This window comes from Procambarus clarkii, chromosome 47 (genome assembly GCF_040958095.1).
Source record: "Procambarus clarkii isolate CNS0578487 chromosome 47, FALCON_Pclarkii_2.0, whole genome shotgun sequence".
In the NCBI taxonomy this organism is placed as follows: Eukaryota; Metazoa; Arthropoda; class Malacostraca; order Decapoda; family Cambaridae; genus Procambarus; species Procambarus clarkii.
In genome coordinates, this window is record NC_091196.1 from 19,176,594 (window position 1) to 19,197,730 (window position 21,137).

Sequence of the window (21,137 nt, forward strand, 5' to 3'; positions counted from 1 at the left end):
TATAGGTCAGTGAAGGGTAATTTGCTATTGTTTGAAGACTTCTTTCTGTGGAAATATTCGATAATGAAAGATGCAGAGACTACTTTTCACAGGATTAACACCTTGGAAACTAAAATCGAGGCCGAAGCTTCAGGACATCGTCCGTCATATAAAGAAAAGCCAAATGCTAGTTTATCAGATTTTGAGTACGCAATGCCTTAAACTTTTTGTTTTTGAGTTTGGCCGCCGCCTCAACAAGCCTAGTCTGAGGACTACATTGCATTTCTCACAACTGATGTTCGAACGTTTCTAGAATAGTACCTTGCTAACAACCTGTGTTAGAATCACAACTGTAAATGCTTCTACAACAAATAGTTGCTGACAGAACCTACGCCTAAACATGCACAAAATGTTAATGTTTAATAATAATAATAATAATAATAATAATAATTAATAATAATAATGTATAAGAAAAGCAGTTGGAGCCATGCTGAGGATGGGATGCATGTTACATGATACATCACGTTAATGTAATTTCTTAATACAATAATTTAAAATTAGAGAAAATTCCTATTTTGAATGGTTGCATATTTGGGGTCAGCCGGTGGATGGGAATGAACATAGCCTGAAGACGGGTTGTACAGAATTCTTCATCCACATACTACAAATAAAAGTAATTTCTAACAACTGAAATACCTAACCTACGCCTATGCACACAATTTTAATATTGGAAAATATTAGTTTATATTTGAGAAATTAGGATTGAAATAAATTTGAAAATTTATTTCCCGATGACGAGTTGCTGGGGCCTGGAGCATACGTGGCCTAAATAGACGTTCAGACATTCTTGAAAATTGAATGTGTTAGGTGGTCAATGTCCGAGAGCGTGTAGTAATGTGCATGAACAATTTTATGAACCGAGGGATTGTCAGCGATAAACGGTAGAACTAGAGGACGCGTGGAAACTAGATATAGTTAGATTTATGTATATATATATATAGAGAGAGAGATATATAGCTAGAGATGAGCGGAGAGGTTAAGGTGGTGGTCATAGTGTAAAGTAAGACCGTGGAAATATGACCATTACTATCCACGTGAAGTTTGGCGCCGTCAGTCACGTGTCATGCCGTGTAAATCTTGAGAGGATTTCGGGGCTCAGCGTCCCCGCGGCCCGGTCCTCGACCTGGCCTCCTTTTTATTACACATCCCCAGGATGTGCCCGTAGCAGCTGTCTAACTCCCAGGTACCTTATTTACTGCTAGGTAACAGGAGCATCAGGGTGAATTATATCACTACGGGCTCACCATAGCCCGTGCTACTTGGAACTTTGTTCCAGGTAGCGAATCTTAAACAACAACAACAACAATCAGGAGTGGAAAACATTTTTGCCCATTTGTCTCCGCCTCCACCGGGGATCGAACCCGGAACCTCAGAACTACGAATCCGAAGCCCTGTCAACCCAGCTGGCAAGCGTGTAAACAATGATTACAACATCGCTTAATAATATATTGGCCTCGTAATTGTTCGCGGTGCTCAACAAAACTATCGCCAATAAAAGAAATCTATATATAGAGAGAGAGAGAAACCGAGGAAACTGTGTAAGGTGAAGAAGCCTACGGTAAGTGGTGGTTTGCGGGGAGTGGTTGGAGACAGTTGTGTGTTGGGGAGCAGTTGGACTCCTGAACACCGGCTCCCTCAGTCCTCTCTCGTCTACCAGCCATGGAGGAAGTCTCGGTCTGTTCTCGTCTAGCTTTTTCAGCGTTACGGCTCGTGTTGGTCTAGCTTAGTGTTGCGTGGAAGATTACGCATTTGTTTGGCGGCACTGGTATTATGATCGGGCTATAATTTGGAAATGGCTTTAGTGCGTGATAAACCGCCAACAGTGAGGGGTTTTTTAATGAAGTGGGTGGAGCAACTTTGCTGTTGGGGCTGCAGATGTGTGTAGCATTTCTTGAAGTTGGTTGTGTTTGTGTTGCTGGAGGTGCAACATTTCAGTTTAGTTTTAATTGGTAAAGGAAAAATAAGTAAGAGTAACACTGTACCCCCCATTCTAGTTTATCGTATTCTAACAGTTTAAGACCGTTGCTTACTTAAGTGGTTGTTCCTAGTATTTAATTGCACGTTATATTTTTAATTCATTTCAGACTAATTATCAAATATATTGGCTTTTCCTAGTTGTGTATTTTTATTGGTTATGGATTTTCATTGTTGTACGTTCAGTTGGGAAGATTTTAATGTTAGCAGAAGACACTTCATTTTGGAAGTAGTAAGATTAATAGACTATAATTTTATTTTTTACCACAATTAAACTTCACTAATTATAACTGCAGACAGAGTTCCTGCTCTCAAACCAACCAGGCCTCATTAGTGAAGACTAAATGTTCATTCCATGCTCCCGCCAACCCCCATTGTTCAAGAGCACTTTACACAACTTTACCGTTCGAATTTCTCAGTGCTTCGCTGATCTGTATCACCATACGTCAAATATACAAATAATTTCCAACAGACCTACGCCTGAATTTGCATTTTTTTATTAGAAAAGTTTAAAATTTATAAATGCAGTCTTTGAGCCGGTGGATGGAATGAGCATGGCCTGAGGGCGGGTTGCTCAAAGACCTGTCTCCCTGTGACCCTGTAGTGGGTAGAGCAGAGCCTGGATGAGGTTCAGTGTTTTCCCAATACCCAGCTCAGGGCCTGGCTTTGCTTCAGAGCTTTGCCAAACAGGCTGTTGCTTGGAGCGGCCCGCTGGCCCACCTACCCGTTCTCGCTTAGTGCCACTTAATATTTGACGACCTTGGTTGTAACCGACTTGTGTACGGTGAGACTTAATAATTTGTTGTATTTTAAATGGCATTATCCTATAAGCGCGCGCTTATTACAGCTCCTAGGGCCTATTAGAAGACTGTTTAACAAGCATTTTTTGAACTGCATTTCCATTTTCTTGGTGTGAAAAGAATTAAACATTTACCTTTTATAGGTATTTTGAGAATTGGAAATTGAATTAGTGAGCCAGTGTGGTATTCTGTAATGTCTTGAAGAAAACTTGTTAAACTAGGTAACGAGTCCCTGCGAGAATACCGATTTAATTTGTTTCACGAAGATCATTGAGGAGCGTCAACGACTAAAGGCCTTCCTGTCGTTTGGAGTTCCTGGCGGACAGCTCCAGGCTTGGTTCACATTACTTCTATGCATTATAGAAATCATTCAAAGAGCTTGAATATAACTGTTGTTAAAAAATCAATCGATATAAATTTAAATGCTTTTAACTCGTCGGGAGTGATACTTTTTAGCAAAGAATTCACAGTACAAATTAAACGCGTAAAAAACTTTAGTACTGTATATGAATGACTTTTAGTTCAGTATTAGTTTGGGTAGTCTAATTTAATGTTTGTATAACAACGCTGTAATGACCTGTACTAATAAAGTACAGCATCCAAACGTGTATTAAAACGTTGAGTTTGGTGAAAGTTCTGAAGGGTTCATAGCTATCTTGAGGATATCTTGAGATGATTTTGGGGCTTAGCGTTCCCGCGGCGCGGTCCTCGACCAGGACTCCTTTTTGTTACCCCCCCCCCCCTCCCCAGGAAGCAGCCAGTAGCAGCGGTCTGAGCTCCCAGGTACCTATTTACTGCTAGGGTAACAGGGGCATCAGGTTGAAAGAAACATTTTGCCAATTTGCCTCCACCGGGGATCGAACCCGGTGGAGGACTAAGAATCCGAAGCGCTGTCCACCCAGCTGTCAGGCTTTGCTACGTCAGTTATTTGATAAATTTGCAACAATTTTGCCACAACTGGTTGATTTGGAAGTGCGACGTAACTAAACCAAAAATATAGTTTAATCTAACGTCCTGAATCATTTGGAAGCAAAACCAGCAAAAAATAAAGGATGCACTTTTTACACGCAAGATAGTGGTGGCTTACCCTGTGCTCGTAATTATAACAAACGCGTACACAAAGCGGTAAAATATTTACGCCTTTTGCAGGGAATCTCTTGTATATTGGTGACCAGACCACACACTAGGTGAAGGGACGACGACGTTTCGGTCCGTCCTGGACCATTCTCAAGTCGATTGAGAATGGTCCAGGACGGACCGAAACGTCGTCGTCCCTTCACCTTCTAGTGTGTGTGGTCTGGTCAACATAAAATTTTATATTGCATGGAACTAAAGTTCTGAAAGTTTCCAGTTAGATAATTTGAATTTAATAGGAATAAGTAACAAACTATATAATGTTGGGCTCTTCACTAGGCGACGAGAGCAGTGATTCTAGAATTAAACAACTTGTTTTCAGATACATGTAAGTGGTCTCAAAAATGCAAGAAAGAGGTAAATGGTATTCGAAGCTTGATTGTTTGCGAATTGTTCCAGCAACATCGATGGTTGCCTTGTTGGAAAAGGTTTATAGATCTGTCGTGTAAAACTAATACTGTACTCGGTTTCCCTACGTTATTGGCACGGTTCTTATTGCAAGTCTGAACTCGCGGCAAAAATCTACCATAAATTGTTCTTTAAGTTCCGTGTTAAGGTTAAGACATTTGAACACTTCCACAAAGGTTGATAAAGAAAGCATGAAGCCCTTCACATTAGGAGCAAAATGTTCAATTGGCTTATCGACACGTTACAAAAATATGGATACATGTGGAGTACCTTGGTAATACTTGACGGGTAAGTTTGTACACAACCCAAGTCTGCGTATTAACTAAAGAGGAGGCAACTTGAGCACCTCCTGAAACTTCAACATTGGGCATAAAGTGGGTAAATGTTAGCTTTTATCAATCTTAAAAATATAGACATTACAAAATCTGATTACACCTGGGCGTAATTAGTAAAAGCTTACACGCATGCTAAACCCTATTTTTCTGTGCCGGGTTGCCACGTAAGATATATTAACGGCGAAGAACAGGCTTATTTTATACTGGCAACGGCGAGATGCAGGAAAATACTAGATACCGATTCCAAATTTGCACACTGAAATCTCCAGACCAGGTCGTCTGGTAGGGAGTGCAAGATAGCCACGTTTTAAAATGAGGTTCCATAGATACGTTTAGGTACACATACACATTTATTCATACGTTTAGGTAATTAACAAATATTAAACGACCAAGACTCGTCACTTCCTGTAAACATAAGGGGAACAACTAGCAGACCTCTCAGGAGGTTATGAACTAAAGGCAGGCAAGAGATACCTGTTAATGGTCCAACAGCGTTTGTTGCCCAGACTACCAACTAGACCTGGTCAGACCTGGCTGCAGGAGACGTCAATCTCCCGAAACCAACACAGTTAAACATAGGCGTGACACACTACACTACATTGGATTTGTTCAAACATGGGCGTGCTTGTTACTTCCAGATGAATAAAAACAAATTATATACAAATCAATTTCAGAATTTACTTGTTCAGTTCGTACATTTATGGTTTACACAGTTACGGCACATTACCAGGGGCAAGAGTACCTACTCTACATTTGTAACAACTGGAAATGCCCGGTATATTTGTGCTGATTGAAGCAGTCGCCGTACTTTTTTTTTTAGACCTGATTCCTAAATTCTATTCGAATATTTGAAGACATTACTTGCTTTTGAAGAGCATGTTGACGCAGTGTATGAAAGCGTTTACGTCGCGTCTGTCAATATTGTGATTATGCGAGGCTAGCTGTGGTATGGATCTTGCAGCAGCAGATTCATATCTTGAGACTCCTTCCCAGGTAGTTTTTCACCGTTGTGTAACATTTGTGATCAAAGTCTTTTATGTTGCTATATAGCATTTATTAGTTTCCTAATGTCGTAAAAGGGGACATAAAATGTTTATGCAAGAATGAATGATTAACAAATGTTAAAACTAACTTCCTTTGACTCGTATCAGTGTTGCCCAACCACTTGGACTGGACGGTAGAGCAACGGTCTCGGTTTCATGCAGGTCGGCGTTCAATCCCCGACAGTCCAGATGGTTGGATACCATTCTTTTCCCTGTCCCATCCCAAATCCTTATACTGACCCTATTAAAGTGCTATGTAGTCGTAATGACTTGGTGCTTTCCCCTGATAATTCCTTCCTTCGTCTTAGTGCTAGGAATGTCGTCTTGCAAGCGCGTAATAAAGGAGGGGGGGAACTAGGTAACTTTGGGAGATTGCATAAACAACGTAGTGTAATCTTGCAAGTAACGCGAGACGTGGAGAGGTGAGAGTGATTAATGTGGGAGCTTTCAAACTAAGGCGCCTTTGGGGCCTAAGGCGCTAGAACAGTTGTATAATTTGCCATATGAATAGGCCGTAGTCATCTTCGAAATGGTAGAAACCATATTGTATTATATGTAATGTATGTATTACATACATGGATGCGAGGATAGACGTAATGTAGCCTCCTTGAAATACAGCATAAATGGGCGGGGGTGAAACTGCTGTGAATATAGCACATGACGATATACGATGGCCTTGGGATATATATTGTGGCAATTTAGCTGTAATGTGTATAAGCATATACTGCAGTTTTTATCCAAAGTTTTGTATTGGGTGCCTAATAGTTTCAGCTATTGCAGCGTCATTGACGTTTAAATTGACTTTGCGAGTCGTGGGGTTATTGGTCATGACTTGCATAAATTGTTGCATCGATGAAACTTTAGGATTATTGAAATATTTTTTTGACTCCTGGGGTAACCCCTATGGCCTGGTGTGCAGCTTTGAGCGTTTTATAGTAGTGATTCATGTTTATTGATCTTAGGTGCACAGAACCAGGTGCTTAAGAATGCTTGTTATAGTGTTTAGTGCCAGCAACAGTTAAAACTAGCTTTGATATTGTTGTTACAGATTCAGCTACTCGGAACAAGTTCTAAGTAGCACGGGCTATGGTGAGTCCGTAACTTACCTGGCACAGGAGCGGGGAAAGTAGCACGGGCTATGGTTAGCCTCGAGCTTTGATACCAATGTGTCATATTATATATTTGTTTGAGTCATGTGGTAGTGCGAGTCTGGTCTAATAGTTGATTGTTGTTTGCCGGCAGATGTCTCGTCTGAACGGCGTGAACGGCTTCAACGGGTGCGGGGAGCTGAACGGCACCTCTAACGGCTCTGGCTGCTGGACCATCGGCCTCATCAACGCCAAGGCCAAGTACCTCACCGCCGAGACCTTTGGCTTCAAGATCAATGCTAATGGTAAGTTTATACAGGTTTGAATCCACAAGAATTCAAGTTTAAGAATTGAATTAAAGAATTCAATTCAAGAATGATCAAGTTTATAACAATGGAAAGTACATTATCGCGAGACCTTGCTCTATTTTAGGTTGCCTACAGAGTTAATACATTGTAATACACTTTGTAAACCAATTTGCAAGTCTCGTTAAACTAATTTTAGTGTACCGTAAAAAATTTAAAACGCCTTAACCTGTTTTATCTAGCCTAATGTGAATTGGAAATATCGTCTTTATCGTCACAATGAAGTTACATAATTTGGCTGAAATGCGAAATGAGACATTTGAAAGTCTCGTCACCTGCTTCACAAAACAAAAACCAGACACTCTGAACTGTGGCTCTGATTACTGAGCCTAGATTAGTTTCAACTTGTGGTAAGCCTTGTGGATATAGTTGTGATGCGCTGCCCTTTTTTGTCCTTCAGGTGTGTCGCTCAAAAAGAAACAGTTGTGGACCTTGGAACCCGCCGAGAAAGATCTCATTGCCTTCAAGTCTCACCTCGATAAATACATCTCCGTCGACCAGGTGCGATTCTAGATTGAAATAATTTTATTGAGGTATAAATACGCACAAGGGGATGAGGTAGCTCAAGCTCTTCTCATCCCGTTCGGTACAACGTGTTCATACATATATATACACAGTCGCAAATATGCTTATTAGAGATCATCTCGATTGATATGTGCGGTCTGTATATTGTTAAAAGTTTATAACCATGTTATCAGAGTTAATATGTGGTATGGTTGGATTGTGCAGTACGGGAACGTGACATGTGAGAGTGAAGAGCGGGACATGTCGTGCATGTTTGAGGTGTCGGTGACGGACGACGAACATGGCCGCTGGGCTCTGCGTAACGTCACCCGAGGCTACTTCCTGGGCGCCGGAGGTGACAAGCTTATCTGCAGCGCCAAGGTGCCCACCGACGCAGAGCTCTGGAGTATCCACCTCGCTGCCAGGCCACAGGTAACTAGTCTACAGTACATCTAACTTTTGCTTTTTCTGTTTTAATTGGTACCGTTTTCAGTTTGTCGTAGGTTAAGCTAGATAGTTTTTAGCTTTGATTTGGTTTAAGGCTTTTGGCCTATAAACCACACAAATGGGACACCTGTCTACATACAAAGTGGTTGTGCAGGTACAAATTGTAATAACTTCGATAGAGAGCATCAGTCTGTAAAATGATTAATAAAGTTTTAGTGTGGCACATGCAGTATATTTAATCTCTAGGAACACAGTAAATATGTTCATCATTATTACAGACAAAATTGAAGAAATGCATTGTTCATTAGTCACGGGTGACATTAGTCACAACAGTTTAGTACGAAGGTTGTCACGAAGTTAGGTTTTGACGAGTAAATGAGTTTTATCACTGAACTTGGGGAAAAAGTCCGGTGGGGACGGATCCAGTGAGCATACTGGCAAAGGGATTAGCTGTCATTCTATTTGTGGGAAAATGTAGTCCAGAAATTTCCCTGCATTACTAGCAGGGTGCAGTCTTGACCACAAAATTCTCCTTTTTAGAACAGTTTTTTTATTTATAAACTGCACAAAGACCCTGTACAGTATATCCTTGCGATCCCTTAACGGTTGTAGTTTTCATTATAGTTATTGGCGTGTTATAGGTAAACCTGCGGTCGCTAGGCCGCAAGCGGTACGCCCATCTGAACGAGGAGGGTACAGAGATTGAGGTGGACGCTAATGTACCGTGGGGCGAGGACACACTCTTCACTCTAGAGTTCAGAGATAATAAGTACGCCATCCACACCACTAACAACAAGTACTTGGCCATGGACGGCAAGCTGGTGGCAAACTGCAGCCGGGAGTGTCTCTTCTGCCTCGAGTACCACCACGGCTCCCTCGCCCTCAGAGATTACCAGGTCAGTCCCTCAACACTAACGACCAGTAACATGGTTTTGACTCTTAATTCTTTATTAAACTGATGTCAAATGACATTGTTGGAACTTATTTTAATAAAGTGAGTTAAGAATGCGTATGATTTGCCGTTTTCTTTTGTTGCCATAAACAGGGTCAGTATTTGAGTCCCATCGGGTCCCGTGCTGTGCTCAAAACTCGCTCCAACACAGTCACTAAAGACGAGCTGTTTGCACTTGAAGACTCTCTCCCCCAAGCCTCCTTCGGTGCTCTCCTAAACGCCAGATACGTCTCGGTCAAGCAGGGTGAGTATTCAGAGACTGTTCTTACTTTGCACAGGTGCGGTATCTTGACTGGATGATTATTGCAAATAGCCTTCATGCTGGCGAGTTGCATAATATTCAAAATTGTTTAGGATAATACAAAATGAGCCTGGTTTGTGTGACGTCCGTTGAGGTGTTGGGAGGCGGGTCATGCAGCGCCAACACTGACAAGGGCTCAAGATGCTAACGTCTGTACAAAAACTACCTCCACTACTAGTTACTACCAGTGCCAGGTGGCCCAGGCTTTCTTCCTCCAAACTCTGCCCCCAATTCATGGCCAGCCTAATCTGATAAATGTGGGAGATTGGTAGCAATCTTGGAGCTCGGCTGGAAGTTACCGAAGGGATTGTCACATTATTAGTTTGGGTTACTAACACTTGTCAGCCATTCAGTCCCCGCAACCCATCACCTACCCCCAACCCCCCACAGAATTAGAGAGGAATGTGCAGTGGCTGGCTGCTATTTTTGCATTTGATTGTGCAGTGTTTTTCACTTGTTTAAAAGTGTCTGAGGGGGGACTGGTGAGTGTTTAGTAATTTTCTCGCTCGCACCATTTCGGTCGCTGCCACCGCCTTTTGTGTCGTGACTGTCTGGCTTTGGACGGGTGGTGTTTTTTCTTTTACTAGACAGGTGTTTTCATGTAACCACTGGACAGTATGATAATTGAACAATCGCCAAACTCGTTACAATTTATGACAACAGCACTGGAGTTATGGACGCGCTTGGAGGGGGTTGGGTATTTGCTCTGGCAGTTAATGCTACCAATATTTGGGATGTGGTTACCTCACTGTGGTAATTGTCTTAATTTAAATTAAATATATGCATGTTCTGTAGTAATGAATGGGTTGTGATCAACTACCTAGATCACTTAAGGCTTTTGTTAGCATGGTTAACTGTTGTGAAGGGAAGCCTACAAACAAGGCAGCCAGCCAGCACAGTATAGTACGCGGATGGCCGACCTAGCGGAATGAGAGCATATCCTAGCGGCCAGTCTCCTTCATGCTAGGCATGCGCAAGATTCCCGCCCACTCATGCCACACTACCAGCTTACGGGTGGAACCATTTCGAAGGATCCATGGGACTAATCTTGCACAATACATTGTCTGGCCCCACATGAGTGTTGAACCAAGTGTCTTTGATATTTTACATGGTTTTAACAAATGCACAACTGTATTTGCCGTGACAAATACACAAATGTGTCGCAGCAATGACCACGGTCAATTTTTGCTACATCTGTATTGGTTGGGGGGGGGGGGTTATATGTAGGTGGTGATCCACCGTCTTGTGACAGTAATGCACAAATTAACTTGTATTCTAGTATAACATGTAATTTGTAACTAGATAATAATTTAAAATTTGCACACTACTTGTTAGAGGTAGATATTAGGGAAATTAATAATAGTACATAATGTTTTAAAGGAGCAAAGAATATTGTACCAAAAGTAGCGATGTGGAAATAGCCTCTTGAATTTTATGCCGGAGTTCGGAAGCTTTCATTACCCAGTTCCTGGAATACCGAACCTTTTCAGATATGATAATCATGTGAACAAAGGCCCTCCTCCCTCCATGACAATGGTCAGGTCTGCAATTTATCATTCTATTTTTACGGGCAATTTGGTAGACATAATCATGGATAGAATGTATTCGGGTGGAAAATTGGCCTGAAAATGGGTGAAGGCAGAATATAGCCGGGAGGAGCGGAATATATCCGGTAGCAGCGAAATAGGCTACTTCCCTTGAAGACTAGGTCACGCTTGAGGCCGGGTCTTGCTAGTTTTAATTTTATGTCGACTTGGGAATGAAAAATTTAGGTGCGTATTTTAGCAGTGTGGTTAAATAAATTCTTGATAGTTTAAACAAATAAGATTTAAGTAAATTATTAAATAAAAATACGGTTTGGAACAATAATTCTGTAGCTTCAGGATGATATAGATTGCACATGGCTAAATAGCCAGTTAGAAGAAGGTAGTAGATGGGAGGGGTGTCGGTTGGGGGGTAGAAATAGCCTAAGCTACTCTATCCCTTTGAGATGTATTTATCTCAATAAACATACTTGGGGAGTCGGTTATGGCAGAGTCGTGGTTCCAGAAAGAGGAAATATCAGCATTGTAGATATGCCAAACAGATCACTGGAAGATTATCTTGCCTTGTCGTTAAAAACGAAACCAGATTGTCACACACATTGGACATAACCTTACTGAAGCCAACATTGTCATAAATACTGGGTCCACCCACTAAGATAAAAATGACTCAAAGGTCCAGTCAAAGCCTTGGGGCCCCGCACAGGAAAATGTAAACAACAAATTATGAATTGGTGGGGGGGTTAAGGGACAGGCAGATGAATGTTGGAGACGGACTACAGTGTAAGCTGGATACCACACTGTGAGGATATTCTGGTACCCTGTTCGGGTTGTCGGCAAGTGGAAATGCGTTAAAAATTTGATCACTTCCATCCACTGCTTAAAAGGAAAAGTACGACACAACTTTAGCATATAGGTAATAAACGCAGCAGGTAATTGGATCTTCTACCTTTGTAAATTTATCATAAATTTGTCTATAAAACGTTTGATCTACACAACAGATGTCCATTTCTTTGTCTATAGAACATCAGTGTTCAGTGCTTGAACCCATTGTTATTGTAACCTTAATATAGAGCAGGAAATAGGTAGTAGGAAATGTTTGTTTAGAAGGTACTTGATTTCCCCATAACAAAGCTAGAAAAAAAAACTATCGGGTGCCATATGGAACATTGAATTATCCTGTAAGGGCAGTGGTAAAATGTGCGCTAGATGGTGATACACAATAAATATACTTTCATATTGATAAATGAAGTCATTGCAAAGCGTGCTCTCCTACGACTGTTAAATGTGTTCGTATTCCATTTAAAATGTGCTACCAGTAATTTTAGCAAAGTATCAGTTCGTGTGCTATATTTAGTCTATGCATATGACTTTAGTTCCACAGCTGTTGTCCATTGGAAGGGTGTGTATAGCATTAGTAAGTAATTGGCTCATCACTGTAAATTGCTGTGTAAACTGTTGTGGATCACTTCTTGAACCACATGCTGTGAAGGACTATAGATGTATAGAGATTAATTTGCTAAATAAAAAAAGTTCAGTTCCCGAGTCCATTATGTGCCTCAGTTAAAATACAGCCCGGGGGGTAGGTATGGGGTGCATAATGAACCTTATGCAGCTAAAGGGTAAAGCCGAAACCGCCTCGGATATTTACGTGACCCATATGGTAGTGTTTGGGTGGGCGTGTCTATTAATAAATTAACGTGTCTGATGGAGTTTCACGGCGAGTGCCTGCCATCACCCGCCATTGTCTCGACACCTCTCTCCACTTAAAAAAATCAAATTCCCTCTCAAAAGACCACCCGTGTGGCAAGAAAAGAGACAAACTGCTTTTGTGTTGCCCCAAGTCAAGCAGAAACGTCCATTCTTAGCCATGATGACCGTACACATTGTTGCGAGGGACTGGTGATGAAATTCGGGATTGTGGTATTGCGATGTTGTGGCGGTGCGGATCGCGTGTCCTGGTGGCGGTGGTGTTCCTGTGGTGGGTTCAAAGATACGAGTCATTTTCTATGGCATGGCTTTAATATTTAGGGACTTTAATATTGCATTTGCGAGGGATGAGTGCCGGCTCTTGGATCCCACCTCCCGTACGTTAAACTGGTATATAAGTTACAGACTTTTAGGCTCTGGCATTAGTTAAACCTGTGTGAGAAGCTCGCCTTTGCCACTTCATTTGTTCGCTTTCCCGACACAACAAATTCTGTGGCTCATTAGTTTACATGGGTCCCCCCCCATATGTGTTACCCCTGCTACAATAGTCTACTATATTTGTTTTTATGGTGATCATGTCTACAGTCGCTTGCAAATGAGGTGGTTTAACTTGTTTAATCTTTCCTCTTGGCTCTGGAATTGACGTTCAAAATGGTTCTTAAACTTTCTGTATGCTGCAGGTATACGTTTTTGGGCTTCTGACATCTTCGGTGTAGTATCAACCCCCTAACCCCCCCCCCCATTCTGTCAAATTCCAGGTGGATTTCCTCTCTGGTGTGATATCGTGTATCCGGCCTCCTGTTCAAAGGGACCAGCTTCATTACTTTGCACTTGTCAGTTCTCTAAATCCGTCAGCTGTAGGTCCCAGGACCCACGTATAATTTAATTCTTGACAAGGTTTCCCCGTTTCTTTATTATTGATGAAAAAGTTTTGTCAATAGCGTGTTACTGTGGTCCCTTGTGTAACGTCCATTGCCGTAGTTCATTGAACCCTAACTTTGTTAAATTGTAGTGTACCTATACGTTCACCAGGACAATTAGTGACGGTTTAGATGCCAGAAGACGTGGAGAGGGATCTAATATACAACCCCTCCCTCGTTCCTCAGCCATTAATACATTCACGGGAGACATCTCCCGTCACGCAGGGTGCAGTCGCACCTCCACAGATCTCCAGTATCAGCTCTTGATACTGGTAATGGCTCAACAGGACCTCCACTTACGGGCTATTCATGCCCGTGCCACCTTTTGGGTGGCTTAATCTTCATCAATCAATCACCTCAGCCTCATTGGGATGGAGCCCTTCCAGTGGTGGGAGATGAGTAATCAGAGCGCCCAGAGAGCAGGTGTTGAAAAGCGGTTTAAAACCCAAGAGGACGGGTCCATCCTTTCGGAATGACATTAAGGGCCCTGTGGTTTGTTCACCTTAATTTAATACTTCCTTGTCGCGCCAAGTTTCTAGCTCTAATAATTTGGATGTGTTCACATGGCACCAATGACCTTGTCACGCAGAAAGTTAGTGCCTATGAAAAAAAGAAAAACAGGAAAAGTCATGCATACGGTTGAAGTGTTTACTTGCCTGTTCTTGGCTTTATCTGCACAAGTGCAGCTACCCTACCCTAGACTATAGGAAGGTGGAGTACAGTGTGCCAAAAAGCTAGCTACGTGGTGCTGAAATCCCCATCTCGCAGGATGGTTAGTCATACAGGGCCATATGTTCAGTAGCCTGCACTGGCAAATTCTGGGTGCAATATGAGGATATCTTCAAGAACACGAGAGTGAATAAAGTAATTGCAAAGCTCCAGGTACCTCATGCCAACGGGTCTGAAAGGTCTAATAACTGGACATTCGGTGATGTAGTGTGGGAGATCATGCCGCAGTTCCTGCTCACAAAGTTTGCACCTGGAGTGCTCAGGATTGGGAGATTCGTCAACTCTAGCCACCTGCCACAGGTAACGGTAACCCAACCTGATCCTGGCAACCACTGTGTCGCACAGTCTGGTGAACGTTTTATGCTGCCCATAAACATAGGTTTCAGATCTGATCAAATCATAGCTTTTTATACTGGAGTTTTCAGGTCGTTGGGAGTCGGTGATTTCTCTTATCAGACCCGAGTGATTGGAAGGGAACTCGGGGAAAACCACAAAGCCATTGCGACTATATAGCACTGGGAAGGGTTAGGAATAAGGATTTGGGATGGGACGGGGGGGGGGGGAAGGAAACAATATCGTTTTTCTGGCAGCAGAGATGGAGGATATCTAGATCTAATTCAACTTTATCTTTGCTGCCAAATTAGCGTGTAACAATGTCTGTAATTGATGTCTGTTAAATAATGTGATCCTATGCTACTTCCCGGCCCAGATCTATCCCGTCACCTCTTGCTCGTACTTCCCCCCCCCCCCCCCCCTGTTGTATGTTCGGCTTCGGAACGTGTACATTTTGCGGTGTGTTCAAAGTAAGAGTTGGGAATTAGAAGCAAAGTGGTTGGGGAAAGCTGGAGGGTGACTATGTATGGCCTGCCAGGCGAACCTGTCCTGTCTTCATTATCCACTTGGTCTTCCTTAAAGCAATATGAAGAACACTTCCTTCAAACATTGGGGTGTTTTGATAGCGTTGAAATTTGTGCCTTATTAACATTCTCATATTTTTTTCCTTGTAATTTCCTTGAAATGCTTTGGCATAGTTGATTAGCCTGTTAAATGTTTACTTTAGCGATCTCAGCACGTTACAGTAAGTTGCCAGGAAGCTCGGCAGGTCACACATTGACCTGCATAGATTTAGGTAAACGTTGCTAGTAAGAAAAGGTTGGTTAGTTGTCGGTTAGTTTGACGGCTACCTTCATGTCCTCGGTTTGAGGAGGGCATGGACCTCTGGTTTCTAGATTGGTACTTGATCCTTAACCCCCCCCCCCATGTGACAACGTACTGTGTGATTGGGGACATGGGAGATCTAGCGAAGTGATGAAAATTAACGAGCGACCTAGTTCTGCATTAAGGCCAGTGACTGGTCTGGTGGCGGTTTTTACGAGGGATAACCATTCTGCCGCTGCCGCCTCCCTGTAAAAACATGTGGTGTTGGTTGTCCTCCCCTCGCATGTGGTGGTGCCAGATTATTGGTTGTGGTGTCGACCATGGTCTTTGTAGCAGCTGTAGATGGGAAGGGTTCGTGGTTACGCACCTGTTTTGTAATTGAAGTTTTATTGCATCGCAACTTTCCCGTATAGTAGAGGGGGATGTATTCACAGGTAGTCCTTCCCCTTCCCCATTGGTAAATATAATCTACTCATTAATGTTTGTACTCACGATGTATTAAAATACTTCCCATTGTATAGGAATACTCATCTCTGGCCTTTCTGAGCATTTTATTATTCGTATAGAACGTGTTCAGTGTCAATTATGGTTCCATACTCACGAAAGTGTCCAGTGGAGAGTGTGTACGTCACACCCTGTATACCACTTTCAGCATGCCAGGGCTGTATCAAAGTATTTGCAATAAAACTATCTGAAATAGTCTAATGCCATCATAATTCTTACCACTATTGAGAAACTGTAAATATTAGGCAGGCTCGTGAAAATTAGCATTATCTAAATTTTAGCACGGTGATTCGGTTTGTGTAAAGGTTAAAATCTCGTTTGGTGATTTCAGAAAGATAGGATAGTTCTGTGATCGGGTTGCTATGTACGTTTGAGGTCTCTGCAAGTTTCTAGCCCCTTTCCTGGACATGCTCACCCACTGCCACCCTCCAGTAGACGATTCGCTCCTTTCCTCCTGACAAATTTTGTTTTATGAGAATATTCAGATGCAGGCGATGAATCACAATAACGTGGCTAAAGTATGTTGACCAGACCCCACACTAGGTGAAGGGACGACGACGTTTCGGTCCTTCCTGGACCATTCTCAAGTCGATTGTGAATGGTCCAGGACGGACCGAAACGTCGTCGTCCCTTCACGTTCTAGTGTGTGGTCTGGTCAACATTCAGATGTAGCCACCGTTATTTGGTATATTGGGAGGTACCCAATCTCTATGCTTGTGTGTGTGTTGTGCGAACTTGATGCCGATGGTAGGGTAATGTTGGAGGGAAATTGCGGGTAGGGCAGCGAGGCGAGTAACCCGACCCCAGGGTCGTGTCCCAGCCGCCATAACCCCCCAGGCCAGCTGACGATGATCTCACTACTCCCCCCTTACTTCCTCCCCCTCTTCTCCACCCTCGTCCCTCGCCTGCTCCCTGAAGTATTTTCTTGCAGGGAAGGAAGTGGCGTATTTGTGCTGGTTATGGAGGGGCGTCACTGGTGCTGGTAGTGGGCGGGACACAGGCTAGCAGGACACTGTTATAAGTTCGGCTCCTTCAACCCCCATCGGCTATTTATCGTCAAAAATACACATTAAATGTGTGAATTTTGTGTACATGGATAGGTTAAAGAAATTACAATTTGTAAAGTTTTCAAGTGTTGCGTTTAAATTGAAGAGTTTTTGTAGTTTAAATTTACCTTGGACAGTTGAGCAAGTTTATAGATGTACTCGGTCAAGTTCAAGTATGTTTATTGAGAAGAAATACATCTCAAAGGGATAGAGTAGCTTAGGCTATTTCTACCCCCCACTCGGTCATCATAATTGTTACACTGACAGGAATGAGTAGTGAATGAGAGGAATGAGTTACACGGACACACCATTCACAACCCAGGTGAATGGGACAGTAATGTGTTAGTGCCTCTGCAGGAATAAAGCATTTAATCGCCGAAGTAGGTATTTTCACAACCTATTGTTCCTTTTATGTATAAAGAATAAACAAAGCAATTGTAAATTTCTTGTCATGCCAATATTTACCAAGCTAAAAATTTTGGTTAAATGTTATACACAAAGCATATTGCATTCTTGTAAAGCCACCAACACTCGTAGCATTTCGGGCAGGTCCTCAATCTTAATTTTCCCTGGAATACGACCCATCAAATCGGTTTAACCACCAGGTACCCATTCACTGCTGGGTGAACAGAGGCGTACAGTTAAGGATTGGCGCCCCGTCAATCCTCCTCGGCCAGGGTACGAACCCAGGCCAAATCGCTCGCGGGGATAGTGTTACCACTGCGCCACAGGGACTGCAATTAAGTGTTCTCCTTTGTTAAAAAGTTCTACCCCATTATTCTCGTTTATCTGTAAATAAAGAATATGGCCTAATTCTAAACTTTTTAAAACGCAGTATTACCTTATTGCCTTTAATATTTGAGACATTCTTCGTTCTGAGTATTTTGCGATCTGAAGTCACTATAGCGCCGGACTGGTGACAATTGTAAATGGGTTTGTTTACACGTCATTGCTATTGGTTTAATAGTATAGTATATATGTCCTTGTTCATTTTCAGCTTGGGAAATGATTGATAATAGTACTAACGGTATCTTGAATATGTAAAGCTATTGTTAGCAGTTACATCTGCATAAGGCAGTGCATTTGCAAATATTAAGTTAGCGTACTGGAAGAGCAAAGCATGAGTCAGCGCAACAGGTGGTCAGTGGAGACGGTGGGTGTGGGAAACCCACGTGGTTGGCTTGGGCCAGTCCGCGTGTCTGCTGCTGCACCTGGTCCACGCCTTCATGGCTGTGCGAGTCTGCCCTGGCTCAAGCCCTTCAAAGCGTAGCGGAAAACATTCATGGCGGTAACCCAGCCAAGGCCTCTCGGTGTGCATATTGGTGTGCAAATCATGTGCCGCACTTAGTATATATATATAACTGAACTCTTTATGGGCCAGAAGGGTTAGTGGAATCTTGCTTTGTGAGCTATAGAAACAAGATACGGTTGATCGCAAGGTATTAGTTTGTGTAGTGTCTTATTGCAGGAAAGTGAATCTTGGTATTGAAGAACAGTGACGTATTCACGATATTGACTATCTTTGATGTAGTCATCCCTCGTAGAATTTCCTGTTTGGTGGCTTCCTTGAAATCAGGCTCACCCGTCGGGTCTAACGCCGGGGGAAATAACGCTGGCTTTGTTAGCTGCTGAGGGCCAACACTGCCCTAACCAATTTGTTTTAATCTGTGACGTTAGTTTCAAGTATGTCGTTCCAGATGGTTAATAGACTTGGCGGTACAAGTGTTTATAGAGAAATTAGGTCACCCTCTTGCTTGTGTACACAACCACTAGTTGTGCGCGCGCGCATTGTAAATAGTAGCATTTTTTTCCCCAGACAAGTTCAGGTGTAATCATGCACCTGAATGCTTCAGGTATAATCATGCACCTGAATGCTTCAGGTATAATCATGCACCTGAATGCTTCAGGGGTAAGCATACGCTGGTGCTATGGCTTCAGTTTATCATGCCAGTCTCTACCATAATGATTAACGGGGACAGGAGCTAGTGTGCTTAGGTTTGTTACAATGCCCTTATTTGATCACATACAGCCAGCTTAAGATAGGGAGAGAAGTTTGTGGTGGTGGTGCATGCGTTGAATGGGAGCGTCGGGAAGACATCTTGCTGGATGGGAAGGTGCACGCTGCTCAGCAACTGGTTTTGTTAGAATGTTCTGGGGAAACACGCCGGAAGTTGGTTCACTCTCACCCAGGTAAACACGGGCTGCCAGGGGCCTTTCACTTGACCTACTCAACTATTGGCGTTTTTTATTTTATGTAGTATTGCAAAGTTTGCAAGGTGGCTATAGCAGCGAAAGCCTGTAGCAGTAAATACACTTGTCAGCGTCTATTCCCACCCTAGGACTAGTGGTGACGTAGTTAACCAAAATTTCTGCAGTATATTAAAATTTGGTGCAATACTATAAGTCAGAGAAAAAGGAGCACACTTTAGCGGCGTGTTCCTTTGCGACCCATTCAAAGGTGTTAATGTATTTCGGAACTATTGATTAGCAAGGTTTTTAATGTTTTAAGAAGTGGTAAGCTTACGGCAAATCTTTTGAAGTGCGTTTTGCAGAGACTTGTTCCGTAGGTGAGGGGCTACACACTACAAAGAAAAATAACCTTGTTATAATTATACTAACCCCCCCCCCTCCCCTAGAGGGGCTAGTTTACTGGGCAGCGTCCCCTTCATACAGGATGTCCCCTTGTCCTGCATGTATTAATATTACACCCTGTTGCTCCCAAGATACCTTAAGAACTGTAAATGTTCTCCCATGTAGCAGTTTCCAGTTTGGTTGCAGTGTCCAGAGGCTATGAAGGTCTCTTCAGTGTCAAGAACTGGTTTCCCTCCTAAGATAATTGTCGGGAGAAAACGCCAAGGCAGTATAACTGTATAGCACATGAAGATGACGGGACAAAAGCAGGGATAAAAGGGTTAGGTTAGGTTCCCAGCCACTTACACCGTCGTGGCCCGAACGGTGACCCGCAAGAACCAGGCCGTTGTTGAAATTGAAAGAAGTTTATTGAGGTAAAATACACACAAAGGGATAAGGTAGCTCAAACTATTCTCACCCCGTTAAGTACATAGTGTTAATACATACATACACACATCACAAGCAATAAACATATTGCCAAACATTCTGAGAGATAAACATATACATTTCCTCCTTTACACTAGTATGGTAAGGCCGTTGTTGTACCATCAATGGTTGGGTTCTTAGTTTATATAACCGTAGGTTATGTAGCATCATGATTTTAGGAAGGCATTTATTTGGATTTAGTATTGCAAGTTCTCTAACCCCCGGGGAAAAAAAGTGCACCTAAATCTCACGAAAAATGTACAAATTGCAATACTGTCTTTAAAAGCGCGTGTCGGCACTTCTCAAGACCCAACTTTAAAGGGTGATATATTCAACGAAAATGAAGTGTACCAAAGAATGAAATTGAAGCAGATTTGTTCATACTTAAAGTATTCGTATTATTGAGTTAGACTGCTCAAGTGATAGACTTCAGTTTTTTTTTTCTACCACAGACGTGGCCACACATTCACAATGCTAACGAGCACATGTACATTTTCTTCTGTCCTCCATGGACAGGGTGAGAGATCTGTTAAACATATAGTTCAGGGATTTATTGAACAATCAACCACAGAAGGTGATTCGGTGCTTTTTAAAATGCTAAGCTAACCTACATACGTAAATAAATACATGTTCGAAGTGTCATTAATGTGCATTTACAAAGGTGAAATGCAATTCTGATCAGCTTCCATATGTATATATACATATAGACTTTAGTGTGAGTGTTGAGGGGGAGGATGGGAGCAGCTGGCGGCTTATCGACATGTATTTCCTGTCACGGCGTCTTGTGTCAGGGTTCAGGACGCGCGTCTCGCCTCCCTCGGTAATAAAACATATTGTATCTCCGGGGCTGATCTTTGCTGCTGACTATTTATAACAAATGGTAGTCTACTACTTACCAAGTATGGGAGGGGGGGGGGGAACGGCACTTTACAGGAGAAACCTAACTGTAGTATACCGGAGTTGGTTAATAGTATTTGTATAGTTAAGTGATTGTAAAAAAATAGGCCTCTACATGAAACTAAAGGAAATAGGAGTTGGTTATGAAATTGATGCTAGATTGTCAACTTTCAATTAAAGATTGT

At 42.5% G+C, this 21,137-nt stretch overlaps 1 protein-coding gene across 5 annotated transcripts in view; it reads left to right on the top strand.

Moving 5' to 3' along the window:
* sn (fascin domain-containing protein singed) overlaps positions 1-21,137 on the top strand; it is a 139,311-nt gene that overhangs the window by 110,363 nt on the left and 7,811 nt on the right. For 3 of the 5 annotated variants that reach the window (XM_045749764.2, XM_045749761.2, XM_045749763.2), the window contains exons 2-6: positions 6,976-7,126; positions 7,587-7,687; positions 7,916-8,122; positions 8,779-9,033; positions 9,183-9,333. In XM_045749764.2, coding sequence (XP_045605720.1) covers positions 6,976-7,126; positions 7,587-7,687; positions 7,916-8,122; positions 8,779-9,033; positions 9,183-9,333 — 865 coding nt within the window. Of the gene's footprint in view, positions 1-1,611; positions 1,714-6,781; positions 6,875-6,975; positions 7,127-7,586; positions 7,688-7,915; positions 8,123-8,778; positions 9,034-9,182; positions 9,334-21,137 lie in introns of those variants that run through there. The other 2 variants (XM_045749762.2, XM_069302042.1) reach the window with 2 other exon arrangements.